This window comes from Leuresthes tenuis, unplaced genomic scaffold (assembly GCF_036924035.1).
Source record: "Leuresthes tenuis unplaced genomic scaffold, fLeuTen1.0.hap1 SCAF_4, whole genome shotgun sequence".
Lineage (NCBI taxonomy): Eukaryota > Metazoa > Chordata > Actinopteri > Atheriniformes > Atherinopsidae > Leuresthes > Leuresthes tenuis.
Window position 1 is genome coordinate 23,083,860 of NW_027325358.1, and position 20,986 is coordinate 23,104,845.

General features: G+C 40.7%; 1 protein-coding gene across 1 annotated transcript in view; it reads right to left on the bottom strand.

The window, feature by feature from the left end:
• Nucleotides 1–20,986, bottom strand: part of zcchc7 (zinc finger, CCHC domain containing 7) — a 49,778-nt gene that overhangs the window by 2,063 nt on the left and 26,729 nt on the right. Inside the window, exons 4-9 of the mRNA XM_072383281.1 lie at nt 19,074–19,126; nt 18,246–18,383; nt 17,984–18,154; nt 14,375–14,410; nt 1,965–2,060; nt 345–462 (exon numbers count right to left, since the gene is read on the bottom strand). Coding sequence (XP_072239382.1) covers nt 345–462; nt 1,965–2,060; nt 14,375–14,410; nt 17,984–18,154; nt 18,246–18,383; nt 19,074–19,126 — 612 coding nt within the window. The remainder of the gene's footprint in view (nt 1–344; nt 463–1,964; nt 2,061–14,374; nt 14,411–17,983; nt 18,155–18,245; nt 18,384–19,073; nt 19,127–20,986) is intronic.

Consider the following 20,986-nt stretch of genomic DNA (forward strand, 5'->3'; position numbering starts at 1 on the left):
AAGGACCATCCAAAAATCATAAACCAGAGCAGAGTGATAGCATGGAGGCCTTCACACCTAGAAGACCTGGGAATCATCCCAACAGAATGGTGGTCCAAAATTACAATGAATGCTTTCCCACCGATTTTTCACCAAGATTAAATATTAATTGGGACATAGTATTTTATGTTTTAGTCTCTTTTTTATGTCATTTCCAGCCAGAAGGAACTTGTTGGTGAAATATGAATTGAGTGCAAATGGTAAAAAAAATTGGGGAATTAAATTCAAGTGTTCTTTTTTTCCCCCATAATATGCAAAAACAAACGAACCATAACCCATAATAACATTTTGTCCATGTGACTTGCCTTTAGCCTTCAGCTTTATCCTGTGCTGTCGGCAGTTAATGTCCTCCACAGTGTCGTAGTAGCTGATGAATGGGATGCTGGGATAAACCCCCTTGAACATCCTCTGCCGCGTACACTCCTGAGAAAAATTTATATAAAAGGCAGACACAGAAATAACCAATAAAATTACACGACAATTTGGACCGATACCCACAGAGGGGCTAGAGAAAGACATTTTGAGGAAAAGAAAAAACAACACAATCAAACTAAAAAGAGTAGCAGCAGTACAAATGTAATTTCAGCCAAAGAATAGAATCTGACCAACAACTACAGCCCAAGATTCAAAACCTGAGGAAGCGTTGCTCACTCCTGACATCTCAATAAGCCCATGCAATACTTTTCTATCACCTTCCAGAACAGTTTTTAAGGTTTCCGACCGTGTTGCATCGGCTCCACTTGTGCCATTACTCTGTAAATGTTTCGGAGCTTAGGTGACCAATGTCTGTAGTTTTTAAAATGGTATATATTCCCATTCTTGCTTGATGTGGGTTTTCAGCTGCTTAGGATATGAAGGCATTACTCAACTTCTTAGCTATTTTCAGTTGCATACATTTATTTGATATTGTTGAACCATGTCTTCTACAGAGTGGTGGACTCCATTCTCCAGGCTTTTTGAAAGTTTTTCAAATTTTTCTTTAGCCATTGGCTGCTTTGTCACTCGTTTTCAGTCAAGTCTCTTTCTTTTCTTGTTAAGTCACTTAACACTAACATTTGAATCATCCAAGCAACAAAAAGGTGCCTAACTCAAGGGATGAACCTGTGGTGTGTCTAAAAACCCTGGGAAAAATTGTGGGATCACCTCAGTGACTATTGAGGATTTTTATTTTGTAATATAATAAACATGACACAGACATGACAAAACATTTTGTAATATGGCTTTGTAATTTTTTTTATAAAATTTGACTTTTTTTTTTTTTTTTTTTTTTTTTTTAGAGTACAATGGAAAATAAAAACTATAAATTAGCATTTTCTTTAACCAACAAGGTTACAGCAGATAAATGGTGCCTGAAAGCAATGTTCTTAAGAAATAATAAAATAATCCAGCAAAGACCTGACACAGGCCCAAGAGTTGCATCTGGAACTTCAGTTGATCCATCGACTGTTGGCAGAAGGCTCATCAGAAATGCTCTCCATAAAGAGACGGCTGTCACGAAACAACTCTTAAGAAAAGGCTGAGGTATGCCAAATGGCACAAGAACTGGACTGAAAATCAGTGGCAACAGGTATTATGGAGGGATGAATCCTCACCATAACCTGGACCTCAACATTATTGAAACAGTGTGGGATCATCTGACAGAGAACGGAACAAAAGGCAGCCGACATCCAAAGAAGAGCTTTGAAATGGAGAACTATTCCTGAAGACTACTTAAAGAAATTACAGAAAGCTTGTCTAAGAGGTTCAGACTGTGTTGTAGAATAGAGGTGCTCAGACCAAATGTTGACTTTAAGCTTGTTAGAAAACTACATTTTTTACTTTTATTCTGTATTTCCACTTATTTCCAATTATGTTATTTTGTTACCCCTGCTTTAACTTTCCTAAACATGCTGCTGGAATCAAATGTACAAGAGTGAAGTACTCACATGGCCAAAGTGTCCTTTCTGGGAGCAGTTGTAGCAGTAAGCAGGATATCGACCATCGTCTGTTCCCTGCTTCTTAACAGGAATCTTGGTTTTAGTCTAAGGAGAAACAGAAAATTAAAAAGAGCTTGTTATTAGACAGCTGATATGATATATATGAATTCAAAATCTGATTGGTCTCCCTCTGCTCCGCCATCATTCCAATGCTCTCCATTGTGGTGGACTGCTGTGTATTGTACGGTGAATATAGGTACTGATATAAACCAGTGATTACAGAGGTATAGTTAGAGCCTGTAATGACCCTGCATGATAAGTAACTGTGTGTGTGTTGGACACAGGGTCCCGTCCCCTATGGGCCAGTGTTCTGAAAGCCTTCCATGCTTCAGCGCCCCCAGCAAATACACACTGATAAAGAGAGAGAAAGGAGACACAGGCAGAGTGCATTTACTGCTAATGTTATATATATACACACACACTCACACACACACCTCTAATGTCATTCTTTGAAAAACACACGCACAACTCTGCCCACACCTTAACACTATCATCTAAGGTGCCCCCCTCCCCCCTCCCTCAACACCGATTCTGAGATTACAAATGATTTGTGCCCCACGTCATTTCTTAAACATAGCTCAGCTTACCTCTCCTCCCACCTGCCCCCCCCCCCCCCTCTGTACACACCCCTGCAAACTAACATCTACCCCTCACACTTGTTTTTTTCCCCCTCTCTCTCCCTCTCTTTTCCGCTTGAGTGGTTTTGCGGTAGAAGGGATGAATGCTATTAGAGCGTCGCGTCATTATCGGGTCAGGCCTGCCGGGCCCATCTCCATCACAAAGGCCAGGAGATCACAGACCTCTTGCAAGCACACATGCACGCACGCATTCACATACACACATGTGCACCCTAAGGAGATCACAGTCCCCGTCTCAAGCCCCCCGACCTCCACCCTTCCTGCCCTTCTTCCCATTCATCTTTCATGTAAATTGGCTGTAGGTCTCCCTCTGTCTCTTCCTCCCTGACCTTGGGCTTGTGTTATCTCCACATAGTCTGATCCACCACATAGAATGAATCAAAGCACAGGAGAAGGGGGAAGAAAAAAAAGAAATTAAATCCTCCCCGTATTCTCCCATCAACCTGTGATAGTTGTGCGAAAACCTGGCACGAACATGTCTGAATGTGTGCACGTGTGGATTTGTGCGTGTCTCATGCAATATTAATTAAGTGAAGGAACCTTCGTCCCGTTACATTCCCACTCTCACAGCGCCCATCCCGGCCTGGTATCTAAACAAGGTGAAATCCCGATAGATCACATTAGCTTGACAGTCAAATTCTTCGGTTAGATTCACTTTCTGGTCAATGCGCTGGCAGTCAAATTGTAAATAATTTTAGAATTAATAACATATTCAAACCTAAAAGATACTTTTCTACCCAATCAGCTTTCAAGTACCACTCTCCAGCTTAGGGCTCAATTTTTTTTTTTTTTTTTGGGGGGGCAATGGCCAAAGACAAAACTTAGGTGTCAAAAAAGATATTCATTCTAAAGAAACGAATATCGTCATGGTGGACAAGCAGAAAAACACCCAGAACAGCAAACTACATTTTCTCTTTACGTGGGTCGATGCAGACCATACGCTAGTTTAGCTGAGATCCAATCCAAAGGTTCAAGACAGGGGCAAAATCCGAACAGACCCTAAAACTACCTCAGTGAGCCTGGATGGAAAAGGGGTATAGAGAGTCAGTCTGTACCCTGAAAGTGAATATACAAACATACGTTTAGATGCTTGTGCCTGAGTAGAATATGCTTCACTTTGGAAGTTATACATAACTGTTACAGATAAAAAAAAAGAACAATTTTGTGCTTATAACTGAAGGAAAACTAACTAACTTCAAAATGAAAGATTTTGACTGTGGCTTAGATCTAAATAACAAAACAGACCTAGATCTTAAGCAGAGCTAATTTGCAATGATGAATTAAGACATTTAACTAAAAAACAAGACAGAGAGAACGACCATATCAACCCATCCAACCATTCACACCTGCAGAAAATATCTACCTCCTTGTATTTAGCCTTTTATGATGATTTTATACAAACATTTGAGGGGAGGCCTTAAACCACATTCTCCACTACTTCCAAAAGGTTGTCGTTGTTGAAATCTCAAACCACAGATTCCCTTTTATTGGAGGAGCATTGATCAAGAGCTTTTAGACAATCTCTCTTTACTGGATTCAAACAAACAGAGAAAGGCACCTGCTCAGGACAGGATGGGTCATCAAAACGATCCATCAGCAGTGTTTGATTAAATTAGAAGAGAAACAGAGTCTGCAGCTGCACAACCGTGCATTATTTTTCTGTAGATTAGATGCATGAGTCACATCGCCATATACAGCAGTCACTTATAGTCTGATATCCTTATAATGTTCAAAGTTTCCACCAAGGTCCTAAAAGCAGATAAAACGAATTCTATTGAACTGGTTATGAAAATGTACATTCTACCAGGTCATTTATTTAAGAACTACGATCCGATATTATATATGTTTGTGACATGTTGCTGTCATCATCTGGTGTGACTCAACTATGCAGCAATAACTGCAACTGAAAATTTCTAGTTACTGTTCATCAATACAGCTCGACAACTAACCAAATGAGAAAGGAGAGTGTACAGAGCAACATGAAGTCTGGGATATCGCTGGGAGTTGCTCACATGAGCGGCTCATTTCAGGTCCTTCCACAGCGATGTTTTAATCTAATAAAAGGTCAAGACTTAGACCTGGCCATTCCAAAACATGAACTTTAGTGTTCTTTTATCAATCATTGGTAAAACGGTGTGTCACTGGCTTGCTGTATGACCCACACTCCTGAGATTCAGTTAACAGACAAACATTCTTCTGTATCCTCATCATTCTGACATTTATTGTGTTGTGCTTTTTTTTTTTTTGTTATTGCTGTTCTGGAAACTTACCGAGCCCTAAGTCAAAAACTCATTTTTTATGGTCTTAGGGAAATTACTAATGACAGCCTACAGTTCCCCAAAGATGTTTTAAGAAGATCAGACATTAAAAGAGCCCTGTTCAAATTTCCACGTTTCTCACATTTTTCTTACTGGGTCCTTTTTTTTAAACTATGTTAAAAGGGCTTGAGTGGAAATCTGCTGTATTTGGTAATATTCATGTTGAAAAACTTTTATGAAATGTTGTTCTGTGGCTATAACATATATTTTTACCATTATCTGCACCAGTGGCTGCCGGATGTTTCTGTGTGACCCAACAGAATAAATCAGCAACTATCTGATCAAGAAATACTTCACCATTTGGATTTTTCACATTCTTTTTTTATTTAAAAAAATAAATAAATAAAATTATTTTTTACCAAAGTTCAATAAACCTCCAGGATATAAACTGTTATGAAGCAGCCCATAACCGCAATAATAAAAAATAATCAATTTACATCTACACTAAATACTGTCCGTGTCTATTCTTAAACTTGCTTGACATCTTCAGACATCTGCTTATCTAATGGTTCCCCTCACAGCAGACACAGTGAGGGGGTCCTGCTGATGAGCTGTTCAGACAGAGAGAGATGGTTTGGCTGAAAGAGGACTAAAGCTAGGAAGAGTCGCCGCCGCTGGGTTTGGAGGGGGGGGGGTCCTAAGAGGCTTCACTGTGTGGACACAGACAACCAACCATCCAACCGTGGCCTCTCATGCATGCACACACAGACACACAAGCGCTCTCTCCCCATCACACACACTAAACCAAACGCCTTTTCCCACAGTTGTTCCAACACATACACCGTGTCTCTCTAAGCCCCGATCTACTCTGCTACTTGACTTGGCTGCTGGTAGCAAAGCTGTGATAATCCTTCGGCCAACACAAAGCTCAGACTGTTACAAACTACAATCTGAAGGAACACACACACACACACAGTTATCAAAAACAATCCAAGAAGCAAACAGGCTTGTGTGTGTAAGAGAAGAGGGGGTGGGATCTGAACAGTAACGGATGGCGGGAGCATGGGGGCCGGGGCCAGCAGCACTGTTTTGCATATGTTATTGCAGCAATGGGGAAGGTTTGCATATGTTACTGGACCCACAGGGGACCAACTCTGCATGCTTTATCATAGAGAGCAGCTCCCCTACACAACACAAAACTACTGGGCTCATACCAAAACAAACACGCCTCGTGGTGTGTGTATGAAACATGCCAATATGTACAAATTAGGCTAACAGGGAGGATTAGACTGTTATGAATTAGTGAGATTAAATGGCTATAAGCTCAACATCTTCTCAGACACAGTTAAATATATAACCAATAATCTTCTTATTGTTTCTTTCCACATGGCAAAGAACTGGATAAAAATGACAACTCTCACTGATCATCAGAAAGGAGAAAATAAACATTTTTTGGGAAACTATTTTAGGTGGACTTGTACACTCGGGGAGTAATGGAGGCTTGAGATGAGACAGGGAAGGAGAAGGAGAGGAGGGGGATCCTCCAAATAACCAGATGTGATTTTGCCCCCTTTGTGTCTGCTGGTTCATATTCAGACTGAGGCCCTTACCCCACACCCAGGGAGGACCCACACTCACAAATGATGCAATCCCCCATACACACTTTCCATCTCCACCCGTCAGTCAGTCTGAACAAAATCAGTACAAGTCCCCATTTTTCTTCTTTGGAAAGAGGGGAAAAAAATTGCTCTTGGAATGTGTTGATAATGTGATGCTGGGTTGAGCGGCGGTGGGTCGGCACCTCTGGAGAACACTCCCTCCTTTTGGGGCAGCGACAGGCAGTAATCTGGTCACACCGTGGCAGGCGCAACAGAGAATACAAGCTAATCTATTGAAACCCAAGTTGTACGCTTTCTATTCTTAGCGCCTGATGCCGAGTTCAAAGGCCTAAGTCTGTAGTGGCCTGTGTGAGGCTGAGTTTTATGGAAATATACAGTAGTGCCCACTTCATCCCCACCAATTAAACAGAGACAGCACATACGGACACCAGAGACAGGGATTTAGATGCACTACCTACAGATGGACTGAGTCTCTTACGCTCAGTCAGGATGTTAAACCCAGATTTTACACCTCAGCCAACCAAACACACACATACACACAAAACACACCACAAAATCGACACCATCCTGCAAAGCGGAAAGTCACAATGACCTGGAAAGCCTGCAAGACCTCTGATAACACTGCACCTGTGAACGAGCGAGTGTGTGTGAGCATGTGCATTTGTGTGTACATTCCAATGGTTCTGGATATACACAAAACAGATTATTCCAAGGAACCAGAAAAAATAACAGTTTATCCATTTTATTACTGCCACAGATTGTTATTTTAGTACAAAGCCACTATTTGTTAAATGGCTCAAAGTAAGGATGGTTATTATGATCAATTAGCTTGTTATTAGAATTAGAAATGTGCTTTCTCCAAATTGCTCATTTAGTCTAATCAACAAACTTAATTATATTTAGTTCACATTTACATCAGACAGAGAAACAACAATTAATGGAGCTTCAAAATCTATGGAGCTTTATCTTTGATCAATGAAATATATGACTTTACCTCATAGTTTGAGCTTTGATATGAAAAAAAACATGAGTCGGAAGCCAAGTTCCTCATGTGGTGCGGTAAAAATGACATTTAAGATGACATTAGCTGTGTTTGCCCTACACTCGCTAATGTATGGCTTCACTAACACTTCCCTAATGACAGCCGAATGTTAAGAAAACTCAACGCACTTCACAAAAGCCGTTTCCATCCCCTAGCTGCAGTGCTGTTAGTGTCTAAGTTTGAGGGAGAATGAAGAGCTGAGAGCTTTTTGACACAGCGGAGGTGAGAACACTGGACAGTCTGTACAGTACAATGATGAGGCAGCGAAAACACCTTTCTGCTCGGTGATGGGTTTAAGGGATTTTTTTTTTTTTTTAAACAGAGCGCCCGTATGAATTGAGCACATTCTTGTAAGACGAATGAAAGAAGGAGGTCAGCCACACAGAGGGAAGGACAGAAGAAAAAAGGTCAAAACTTAAACCGAAGCAGATAGAACAGAGCACTTAATGTCATATTGGCTTATGACCGACAGAATTACTCGGAGTTATGAGGGATTTGCCATGACAAATGACTTCAAATGTGATTAAGCTTTTAATCATAGAAGTTTCTTTCTACTGCTTTAATTATAGACATTTGTATTTCTTGTATTTCTCTTTGGTCTCACCCATTTCCCTATCAATTGTCTGCTTTTTCTGTGGTGTTCTAACTTTTTATTTCTAACTTTTTATTGCTTTTTTTTTTGGGGGGGGGGGGGGGGGGGGGTATTGGATGTAAGTGGAAAATATGGAAAATATGTTCAATTATGGCAATTGTGCAAAGAGTTTAACTGACACAACACTCCTTATTCTGTCATAAAATGATAAAACTAGCATCAGTATGAAGAACATCTAAAAATTATATATCTGAGAGAAAGATGTGACAATAAAATAATTCCCCTGACGATACGTTCAGGATGCAGTTCGTTATTTGACCACTGGGCGGCGCTTTATCTCTACATAGCATGCTGAAACCTGCAAACCTTGTTTTAGGCAGCAGGACAACATACATACAAATACCATCGGTTATTTGTTTTCAGTGATCAGGCGCTTTGAAAAATCTGGCCCAATGCATTTTTGTTCTGCCACTCTTAAATATGGAGCTGTGCACAAGAACCATCAGGACATGCACAAAGCGATCCTGCAAATCACAAAAAAAAAAGTCTGTTACTTTACAAGTCAGTGGAGCAAACAATGAGCTGAAACACCCGAGAACAACTGGACTTACTACTGACTCAAGCAACCGTGTCATTTACCTGTGAAAGCAAACCTCATTTAAATCCCACAAAATGAAACCTTCAGCCTATATGCCAATATCATGCCTGATTAATAGCCAGCATTTTTGGAATATGGAATCTTGATATCTCTTCAAAATGAGAAACAACTTTCGTATTTTCCCCCTGAACGCAAAACATCTAAAGTACCTGAATACATTTACGAACCCATCCAGCAATAATCAAGTTACTGTTCAACTCCAAACATACGGTGAGATACACTCACTAAATATTCAGTCAAGCTATAAAAAAATCATACATTTGCAAATCTTCTTTAATGATTTCTAAGTTTATTTATCTTCTGAGTGAGATAAATGTTATACAAATATGATTTTAAAAAATGGACTTATAAATAGCCTTTTAGACAGTTTATCTGAAAGCATTAAGCTTGAAACTTCATGACTATTTGAAAGTCTTACGGTCTTATTTGCAACAATTGATTCTGTTCAACCAAAAACCCACAAAGAAAAAAAGAAGTGAGCACCCCTGAAACATTTTGTACTAAGTGCTTTAATTTGACACTGACAACCTGAAATAGTCTTCTGTGTTAACATGATTTTTTTTCCCCCAATGGGCACTTAATGGTATTTTCTTTTTATGAAAATAAGAGGATTTAAGGGACAAAGTGTCCTAACCTTGAGCTAACAAAAGCACGTGTGAACTGAGCATACCTTCAGAAGAAAGAGACAAAAGTGTATTAAAAGGTACAACATATTGAATGAAAGGGAAAAGAAAGGCAGCCAGGTGTCAAAGAGGGGAGTTCAAAACGGCTTCATTTTAGCGTTGAACAAGACAGTCACAGACTGTTTTTTTTTTTTCTTTTTCCACAGGCTCTGAGACATTACACACATACACGCACGTCCCTGAGGAAAAGATCAATGCACACATACACCGTGATTCTACAGAGACGGAGACAAAATCCGCTCAGTACACACACACACACACACACACAACACTGTGGGACAAGGTACCGATCAATAAACACCAATGTACAGGTGTCACCACTGCTATCTAAAGAGTGGCCAATCAATGCTCTCACAGATATACCTGTACCAATCAGCTGCTGGGCGCTCGGATGCACTCTCCCTGTCTCTTTCACAGAGTTTAATACACTCACTCCTCCAGCAGCACACTGCTCTCTCTCACTCACTCCAGCTGTCTTCTCCTCTCTGTCTCTAACTGTGTACATGCAAGTGAGTCCAGCACGTCCAGTTTAAATGAATAAATAAAACATTTAAAACGGGCACGGGGAAAATTTGACAAAGCCACATTTAGAGTCTCAAAATGACATTGAGAAAATTCTCAGTTGAAATGTCTGAGCTGGTATGCCTCAGCTCCCCAGGAGCAGCCAGAGGGTGGCACTCTAGTCTTAACCCAACACTAGTGTCCAGGCAATGGGAGGACAAAGTCAATGTGACAGGTATGTGTCTTGCATGTATGCATGCGCACATTAATGTATGATCTTTACATGTATTTATGCAGTCCGTATAAAGACAGCAGGTCACTAAATCTATACTCTGGCCTCACTGTAACTGCACTTTATTCATCCATCCATCCTGCTCTCATAATGTATTCCTTCTTACAACCCTTGTCCCTCTCTTTGTCCTAAATCCTTATGTTGGCTGGAAAAGATGTCCTTATGCGGTTCTTTTTGCCCTTTTTCAGATTTTTCCCTTTAAAACACTATTCTGTTCAAACGTGGCATGGTGTAAAAACAGTTAAGCTGATCTGCGTAGTCAGTAAGCCACTAAACATTAAAAGCCCTTTATCCACCTGCTATGTTCATACTGTTAGAATTCCTCCATCATATCAGCACGACAAATCTGAGGATATATTGACAACATCTGTGGTGCTACAAGGCACCTCAGCCTAAACAACGTGGCATGACGTGGCGCTCAAGAAGTCCGGGCCTTCAACTACAGCAACTGTCAGATGTTTAATGGTACAAATTTTAAGAGCGAGCCCCAATCTCTTAAAGCAACGTTAGAGAAGATTGTTAACCTTGAAAACCAAGCTTCTGACTTGATTTGAAGTAGATTGACTTTCATTATGTAAATTCCTCGCCCTGTAACTGCCCGTGAACACCTCCGAGATAGAGATACTGCAGGTCACGATTTTTGTGCCCAGCCTTGCAACGCACAGTTTTAAATTTCAATTGCTAGACATTTTTGTGGGCTTTTGATGATGTCTATGTGGCCCATTCAACATGAAAATAAATTCATGTGTATGGCTGTCAATGGCCAGGGCTCACACGAAGACATGCTTTTATGACAGCGGTGTTACATTCCATATCTGTAGGGGGAGCCAAAGAGCAGAAATATAGCCAAATGCTCTTGCATTACTTAAAGTCAGTGATTATTTACTCTGGTGTTCAGTTCGAAACAAAAGCAGAGGAAGCAAAACGTAGATTCAACAACAGGAAAAGTCATTGGTGTATATACAGTGAAGCGCAGGTGTGATCACAGGCTTGCCAAGATAACCGTACAGTCAATCTTAGACCAGAAGCTGGAAGTTCAAATATTCTGGGCATGCAGCAAGGCATTCTGGGAAATGAAGGCAAACCTAGAACCGATTAAAAAAAACAACATAAAAGATCCTTAGGATGCTGAGTATCATGCGTATTGCACTTAGTGTGCGAATTATGTCGTGAGACAGTAAGAAAACAGTATGGTGGAAGGAGGTAGGCATATGGGTTGTGCTGCAGCCCCCCACTATGATGGCACATGAAAAAGACAGAAGTAAAACCAAGGTATCTGTGGACATTTGTGTGTGCGTATGTGAGCGAAAGAGTTGTTGAAGTCAACCTGAAGTCCTACATTTTACACACAAAAAAATATTGCAGTGTTCAAATCCATATGACACAGATGCAATGGAAATGTTGGAATTTTTTTATTCCATTTGCTGCTCTATACATTTGCACAAGTGTTTGTGTGTGTCCACGTATGTCAGTATCGTACTTTCTCAGTAAATACTCCAGGGCTTTGTGGTCTATACTGTGTGGTTTGGAGGAGTTTGTTAGTTGAGGGCCAGGTGCAGGCAGACAACACATAGACTCACAGAAGATAAACGGACCCAGCACACACTCACACACGCAACACACACACACACAGAAACGAAGGATAAATGGACCCAGTAGCAGGGAGGTCTGACAGAATGCCTTTTCACACCTGGCTGAGCCCAGCGGAAGGTGACAGAGTCACATCTCCCAAAGCGAACACACACATATTCACACACGCACACACACCTTCTCACATTGGGGAGTTCAGGGTCATAAGCAGCATCATGAATAAAATGAGGCTGTTTTAAACAGAAGGAGCCCTGCGTATGCATGTGTGTAAATGCGTTTGTGTGTGAGCGTGTTCATGTCTGTGCGGGCCCCTAACCCCCATGCCAGTTTGGATCTGTAACGACCTTCTGTTCCTAGTGCTTAAATGGCTTAAATACTTCAATTAGACCTGGGTCACAATCCTCCACCCGTTAAAGCACACACACAAAAAAAGAAAAAAGGAAAGAAAAAGCACACAAGGCAACACACAAAGTGGTTTCATCGCTATGCAAGGAGACCAGAGAGTTCCGTCAGCATTGTCTCCTCTCATCTGTGGTTCAAAGTGAAACTAGACTAAATCATAAAAGATTTTCCGCCAAAACATGAGCAACAATTAAACTCGGCTCCCGTCTCCTATGCCAGCGTCTCCCCTGGAACTTCTCTGTCCCGCTCCCTCCTCCTTCCTCCTCTTCTCTCCGTCTCTCCCGCCGTGCTGCCCCAGCGCTAACGATGCTGCCTTTTCATTAGACAGCCCCAGCTAATTAATCTCCATAGAGGAGAGTGACAGACCTCTCCAAACACACATACACAAAGTGCACGCTAAGATATATGCAAACACACACTCTTCTTCCCTCTTTCTCACTCCCTCGTCCCGCGTGGTGTTGGCAGCCCATTTCATGCTTTATCACGTCTTTTAATTGACAAACAAGCTGCTCTTTTCTCTTAGGCTGAGGTCTATATCACCCCCTCGCTCAGATGCGCAACCACACACACACACGCGGCCCAGGAAAACTAGTTATCTTTTTAAATTTTGGATGAACACACACAAATAGGCAAATGTCTCCCTGCTGACATATGGCCCATGTGACTGTCACACAGCTTTCTACTCTGACACATTGTTTCAAGACGAACACACAGGCGCACACACACAAACACACAGTCACTGATGTCACATGTGCACTTAGGTTGAAAATGAAGCAAAAGAAAAACAAAAAGCCCATCACTATTGGCACTTCCTTAATCTCATAAGATGTTTTTGCCCAACATGCTTCATTAATCTTCCACAGGGCAAATTCAATACCAATCAAAACTGGCTGATTGATTTGAAGTGAATGTGTGACACCTTTTTTGTCATCTTTTTTTAAGAAAAAAAATAACTGGTTATTTTTGGAGCAATATATCCTTAAAGCACAAATTATTTGGATCTTAAAAGGGTCTTGCCACACTTTAAAATCATCGTCACTGCTTGGTTTCAAAGATTAAAGCAAAAGGAAGGGGTATTACGAAAACCCTCATCTTCCAGTTAAAACATCAATGTGCTTGAATATTTTGTTGTTCCAGGTATGTTTTAGGTAGTAAGATTTAATATATTTCTGTTTTGATGAGTCAATTTCTGCAAGAAAAACGCTTTAAATTGAGCTGGATTTCGAAAGCTGCCGGCCTTGTTTGTCCATCCACCCCCATGTGAGCTGTTGACCAAAGGGGTTTTGGGATGATTCTGTCCAAAATATGTGTTTCTTGACTGTTGAGGTCATAGTGTTTCGCATACTTTTCATACTCCTCGATCCATCCACTGATCACTTGTGCCCTTTGGATGAGAGCTTTGTTTTCCTGCTCCACTGAGATAAAAATGTTTCATTATAGGATAAAAAGCGATCACTCAGAGCAACTTTGTATTGATCTGCTTTGACCGCTCCGCAAGTGAATCCACACCATCCTGACAAAATGTCCCCTACAGCTAAACAGTCATTGGGTCCCATTGCAAACTGTTTTTCCATCTATGGCAAAGCAAATTTGAAACATCTAAGGTGCTTGTTTCCACAACCTGGTTTGCAGGGAAAAAAACACTCTTCTCTTCTCTTCATCTACCCTTAAGTATATCAACTCATCTTTACTAAAAATGAGTTTTTACTAAAACCTTACACATGATATACTTGGCATAACATGGAAAAACTGGCATATAATCAAACTATTATATTATCTAACATGTATATTTTAAGAGAAAATTTAATATCTAAAATTTCTGTCACAACTGAGAAGTTTTTAAATCAGGTATGAAATACATCAAATAAAACAAGGTTTGAAAATAAAGAGAACTTTTATTGAGCTCTTAGGACTCAGTATTGCTATCATGTACCCAACCCACATTTAAAATTAAATTCCGTGTCAAAATACTAATTAAACCAAACCGTGTTACTAAAACATGAAAAGGTGAGGGAATGCTCAGGTGGCCATGTGAACAGGGAGTTTATGAGGCTTGACTGTAGGTTTCATGGAAAGATACTCACTGTAATATGGTACTGTCTCCAGACTTCTGGACAAGCCTGAGAAGAGAAAGGTGAAAAACGTTAGCGAGCTGATTGAATACATAAACAGATCCTTACAGACAAATACACTTTTTTTCAAGAACCCTGATGAAAGAGAACAAAACCCAGCAGCCTGAATGGGGTGCATGTCTCTCAGTCAGATACTTAACAAACCAATCAGAGATCTAACAAAATAATATGTCAGTACCATCAGTAAAGATGATTGTGTTACAGAGGGAGAGATGAGATGTTACTGATTAACAGAGAGTAGAGAGCACGCCAAATGGAAACTGAAAAACAGACCCCGGTATCATCTGCCTGACAGTGTCTCTTCCAACATGTCTCCCAAAACCTTCATCACCGAAATCCTTCACTATTCGCACGTTGCAGTCAGTAAGTAAGGCAGTCAGTTGTTTTGTGCCGGTGTGGCTAAAGAATTATCTCTGGGGCTTCTCCACGCTGTTCCTTAAACGTTCCGACATCCTTTACCAACCACCGCCACTTCCCACTGGGAAATTGAAAATGCTGCAGTCGCCGCAGGCAACAAGATTTATCTACTTACATACCTACTGAGAGAGAGGCAGAGTGAGACAGATTTCATATTCAAGCCTGTTCTGTGAAAAAGTCTTTAATTTGCTCTTGCACACAGTAAGGTTTTCAGCAAATTGTCTAACCCACCCCAACACACACACACACACCACCCACACCCCTCAAAAGGTGGCTTATTTGACCTGAAGTCCATATTCAAATCCTGCCGTTTGCACAGAAAGGTAGGTACTTTTTCTGGCTAAATCTGATCTGTTTGGATTTCACTCCAGCTAATACTAATACCAATTTCGACTGCTGGATCTTTCACCACCTCTCATTCAGCTTTTTTCTTTTCTTTAACAAACCCCCACCAACACCCACTCCCTCCTATTTGCTCCATCCCTTCAGACCGCCAGGGTAGTGTGTTGTTGTCGAGGGCGACAGGCGAGGCGAGCGACACACTCGCGCTCCATCAACCGTCTGTCTTTAATGAGAGACACAGAGAGACCCAGGGGACTGAGACCTGACTCTTTTTCTCTTGCAAACACACACACTAATACACTCAGTATAATATGTGAGTGTTTAAAAAAAAAAGTTATGCATTACAAGAGAGGGGTAATTACAACACTGCATAACTTTGAACCTTTGTTTGTGACTAAGAAAAACAGGATGAAGAAGAAATGAGAGGAAAGAGACGGATCTAAATGAGGAAATGAGAAAGAATGGGTACGAGATTGTGAGAATGAAAGAAAGACAAACAGAAAGAAAGAGGGAAAGAAATATTGGGTTGTGTGTCCTGGCATACCCTTTCACTCTGGTGTTCACCTGGTTACTCATCCATTACACGGAGCACAGTACATGACTGACGGAGAGGGAGGGCACGGCGAGAGAAAAAAAGAGAAGCGAGAGGACGGCAGCTTCTTACATACAGTTTTCTATTCCATAGCATGTGTGTAAATGGGCCAGCTAATGAATGCTGCAGTCAGATAATTGTCATTGATGGTCATTAGATTTACCCCTCAGTGGTAATGCACGCACTTACGCACGCACACAAAAACGTCCACAGCTGGAATATACAGCATGGCAGAGACATAACTAAGCTGTAATTGCTGAAGTGTATCAATTAATGTGAACAGCAGCGTGTGTTGACCCCTGGTCACTCATTATTACTGAGAGAAAACGGGGGTAGAAGCGGGTAGATGTGCTTGTGAGACACAGAAGCAGTTCCATTCATATGATACTTTAGGTACAAGTCAGTTACCTGCATCAGTGCATTTTATGCAGTCGCATTAGGCCAGTGGGTCGGGTGTTTTAGGCCAATGGTATAGACAGAATGGTAGTAAACATTGGCATTTATTTAGACTATTTACAATTTTATGATTGACAATAGTAGATTTGCTGCAGATGATTAAGTATTTTCATTCTACCCACTGTGAACCAGTGTCAGCAGTTAAGATCAGTTTTCTTCTTTCTTATTATATTTTATCCCATACATTGTATTTTATTACAAGTGACTTCCCAATAAAGTTATTATTTACCTTTTTTCTGTTTCTGTTAGCAGGCAGCGCAATAAGTCTGAAAATAGTGACTGAAATAACATCAAGACTACACATTAACCAGCAGAAACTCATTTCACAAATGTGGCATTGTCTGCTGAAATCGCTCTCACACAAAAAAATCTGTACTTAAAACGACTCCGAATGTTAGCTCACAGACATCTGCTTCTCCGGTAGGCAGAGGGAGGGGAATGAGGAAAAGCGAATGCTTATGCTCACAGAGATGTTCTGGTGAAACTCCTCAGAGGTTCGGCTACATTTAACCATACCTGGATTGTTTTTTTCAAAACTGACAACGACGGGGAGAAGTTGTAAGGAAATCTGATGCACACCTTGTTGCTGACAAATACAGCAACAGACTGCACTGTGAGTGAGGAGAAATACTCACACCGGTACAGCTTTACAGGGGAAACAGACAGACTATAGAAGTAAAAAAAAATAAAAATAAAAAAAATCCACACACAGGCTTATTAGAGGGTAAAAGAGGAAATTCACAACATAAAGTAGCGTACAAGCGTATCCCTTGTAGCCTATTGGATCATAAATGTGTGGAAATGGTTGAATAGTTTGTTTTCAAAATGGACTTCATATCCACTGACCACTATTTCCGACACAGTCCACAGAAACACCAATTTTAGGATGCGGAAGAATCCAAAAAGAGGACGATTTTAAGAAAAAATGTCAGAGTAAAGTTAAGAGGTGTAGATTTTAATTAATTCAATGCTCTTTTGTTTTACATATACAGTAGTATTCTTTATATCCTGAATTTGCAGTATCATTTATATTTGTGTAAGCTTTTTGTGTTTTCTATATCACCATCTTGGTAGGAGATCTACTTCTCTCTGTTACACAATGCAAAATTTATACCAAACCAAAGTCAAGTCATTACATGTATTCTGTTTGGTTCTTTTATGAAGCTTTGGATTCCTTTGTGTTCAAAGTCAACATGATCAGACGTTTGTGGACACAGACGACACTGTGCAGCTCTGGTCTGAATATGCTTCAAAGGCCCCGTTTAGACCTAGTATTATCATTTGTTTTGGTGTTCTGGTCACAAGTGGACGGATCCAAGCATATGTGAACGCACACAGGACACACTGATATCCCATCGTTCAGACCAAATTGAAACTGATGCCCTCAGAACATGACTCGGATGACTCGAAAATCTTTGGTGTAAACAGGCTAGAGGACAAAATTAGTGCCACTGCAAAACATGATAATTGAGGCAAAAGTGCACTTTTTTGAAAGGCCCATTCCAGTGTCTGCATGAGAATGTGAGCTTGGAGCTTTAAGGAGATTGTTCTCAGAATTGTAGAACAACTTGACCTCAAACACATCCAATCCATTTGGGATAAACTGCTGAACAAACAAATCCAGGGTTTATCACCAACCGTTAGAGACTCATCAAATTAATACAGTTGTGGCTACAAGTAATGAAATCCCTGCAGCGAGTTTTCAGTATTTTGTAGGAAATTGTCATAGGTGACTAATAAAATGCAAAACTTACGTCAAAGAAGTGTCCCGTCATGCTGCAACGATGGCACTGTTTGTGCCAATAAGCCCTCTCACTGCAGGATTCGTAGAGGTGCCCGGGCTGACCACAGTTGTTGCAGTACTTATTGGGACACGCATTTGACAGGTGGCCCGTCGTGCCACAAAGCAAGCAGGACAACAACTTCTGCACACACAGAAATATACACATACACAGTTTTTATGCCTTTACATACATGTGTAGTAGCTGGATCTGATACCGTGCACTGAAAACTAACTTTGGGGTCAGGACAGTTCTTGGAGAGATGTCCAGTCTTGGAGCAGTTCCTACATTGAACGTTCTTCCCAGTATAGTATCTGTTTGACAGCCGCTGTACTGTTATCCTGTATCCTCTGTCTTTGTTATAGATCTGGGCCTGAAAAACACAGTTAGTGCAGAAGATGTTCAAGTCAGTAAGGAGCAGGAGATCATTTTTCTTGTTTTAAGGCCTAATTATTTCCCTTTGATGTTAGTCAATTAGTCTTTTCCAGCTCAGTGTGAACAACATAAGCCCTTTTTACACTGAGATCGAGCTTTAACGCTGCAAAAAAAAAAAAAAAGACTCTGCTCATTCATAATGATCCAATAGAGGTGGCAGAGCCAGTGTATGCTTTGAACTGCACACCATGGTTGTGGAATCAGAAGATTATCTGGAGTCAGTTTCTATAATTGTGTGCTCCACCATGCCATGTCTCTTACACCAACACATGATCCGGCTCTGCGGCTACCCCACCTGAATATTTTACACACATAACAGTGAGGTGCAATGAAGGCAGGAAAGAAACGGGCTAGGTTTGTTCTCTTTGTCACCTTCTACATAACCTTACTGGTAGCAAAATATTTATTTTAAGAATCAAACATTAACTTTTATTTTAGCATTTGAGAACTGCAAATTTTTTTTTTTTAAATGTGCCTTTTTGACTTAACTCATGGTCCCTTTGCCCCAATACTCAGAAATCACAGGCACAAACAATGTTAAAATGGCCTCAGAAAACAGAAGAATGGCAGGTCCGTATATATCGTGAATAAAAAGATTATAAGCAATAGGTTGGTATATGGTGCCTACCTCCTTATCTCTCTCTGTGACCAACCAACTTCCTTCTGCATCAGCATCAGCATCTAGCACAGCAGAAAGAAATGGACTGTAAAACACAGCAAAATCATACTGCTTAAGTTTTTATTTTATTTTCAGGTTAGGATAAAAATAAAAAAAGTCCCCGGACATTTTTAAGGCACCCGTACAAATTGTACTGCAACTTAGTGAAAGTGAAATATAATGACTTTAATACAGAAAAAAATATTCAATTAGACAGGGTTTATTTTCAAGTGGTTGAAAGTAGTTAGACGTTGAAGTAAAAAGACATATTCTAAGCACATGACAACAGAGTTTGGAGTGCTTTTGGTTCTGTAATACTGATTAGAATGTATGGACTCCAGAGATCCACTCAAACGTGGCTTATGTATGTCAAAAATCAGTTAATTGGAGCCTAAATCTGTAGAAAATACATGCAGTTTAATCTCTTCCTACTCAAACAACATCAAACACTTTAAACCAGAATTTGATAAGAACCAGACCTGACAAATTCTAGACAATAACCAACCTTATTAAGAACTCTAAACCCTGAGGAATGAGTTTGGTTTCCTGTAGGAGAAGAACAAACACACACAAACTGACACAGTGGCAGCGTAGCACATCTGTATGAGAGTGGCACTAACAGCACCCTGAGGGAGACCGCTGTATTCTCCTCAGGCCCACAGAACTGTAACTGACATCCAGAAATCCTAACGTACACACAAACACACACACGCAGAAACGCACAAACACGTGTACTCAGCATAAATTATGTGCCGTGCCGATAGCAATGACACACACAGGCTCGCATGCTTTCACAACACGCACACACACACAGACAGAGACACACCCACACATCGACCCCTGCGATTAGCTAGTTGACAGTCTTTAGCCTTTGGACAAACATACAGCCTTGAGCCATAATCAAATATTACACTCTCCTTTCCACCTCTCTCTTTCTTTCTTCTTCTCTCTATCCAACCCCCTTATCACTATTCAGCTCAGCCCTACTTCCTTTGCTTTGCTTGTTTTCTAACACCCCCCCCCCCCTTCTTCCCCGGGTGAACGGCTGCAGAGGGAGGTTATCACCTCTCTTCCCTGTCAAACAAATTAAAATGGCTGCTGTTTGGATGGGGCTTCTTTCTACCTCGACCTTCACCTCCAAAAAACACACACACACACGTAAGCAACCCAGTGTTATCATCGCACAGGTAGTTTGTGAGGCTCTACATTTGGTTGATCTATTTGAGAGAATGAAAATGCTCTAAATCTCCTTTAGATATTGATCCATCTTAAACCAGAACAATAAACAGCAGCACGGTGTATATTCGGTTTTTCGGTTAAAAGGAGATCCATTATTAACTCGGAGAAAACCTAAAACACAACAAAGAATGCACGCAAAGCTTTTTCAAAGTGCTTGGGCTGCAACATCAGTCTCTAAAATGTACAAAGGTAGAAAACAGCCCTCCAATTCCTGAAGTTTTTTATATAGTCCTTTCAAATTTAAATAAATCTAAAGCTATTACAGTTTTTCTTTTTTTGTCCCCAGTGGCCTTTATTCAGCAGTGAAATAAAGACAGGAAGGTGGGCAGAGAGAGGGGCGATGCAGCGAAGTGCTACACAAGTCGAGACTCAAACCTGCCACCAGCTGTGATGTGGGCTTCAGCCTTTGTACACATAGCATCCGTTCAACCATTTGAGCTATCAAGTGTCCCAAAGCTGTCACATTTTTCTTCAACTACATTAAAGTTTGAATCTAATCAGGTTTACTTCAGTCAAAAGTCTTGCAGGTTACTGGCAGATGCTCAATTCCTGCTAAAAACGACATCCTTTTAGCTGAGACTGAAAAAAAGAAAAGCCTAAAACAGCATTCTAAAACACTTTGTTTTAACCAGCCAACTGGCACA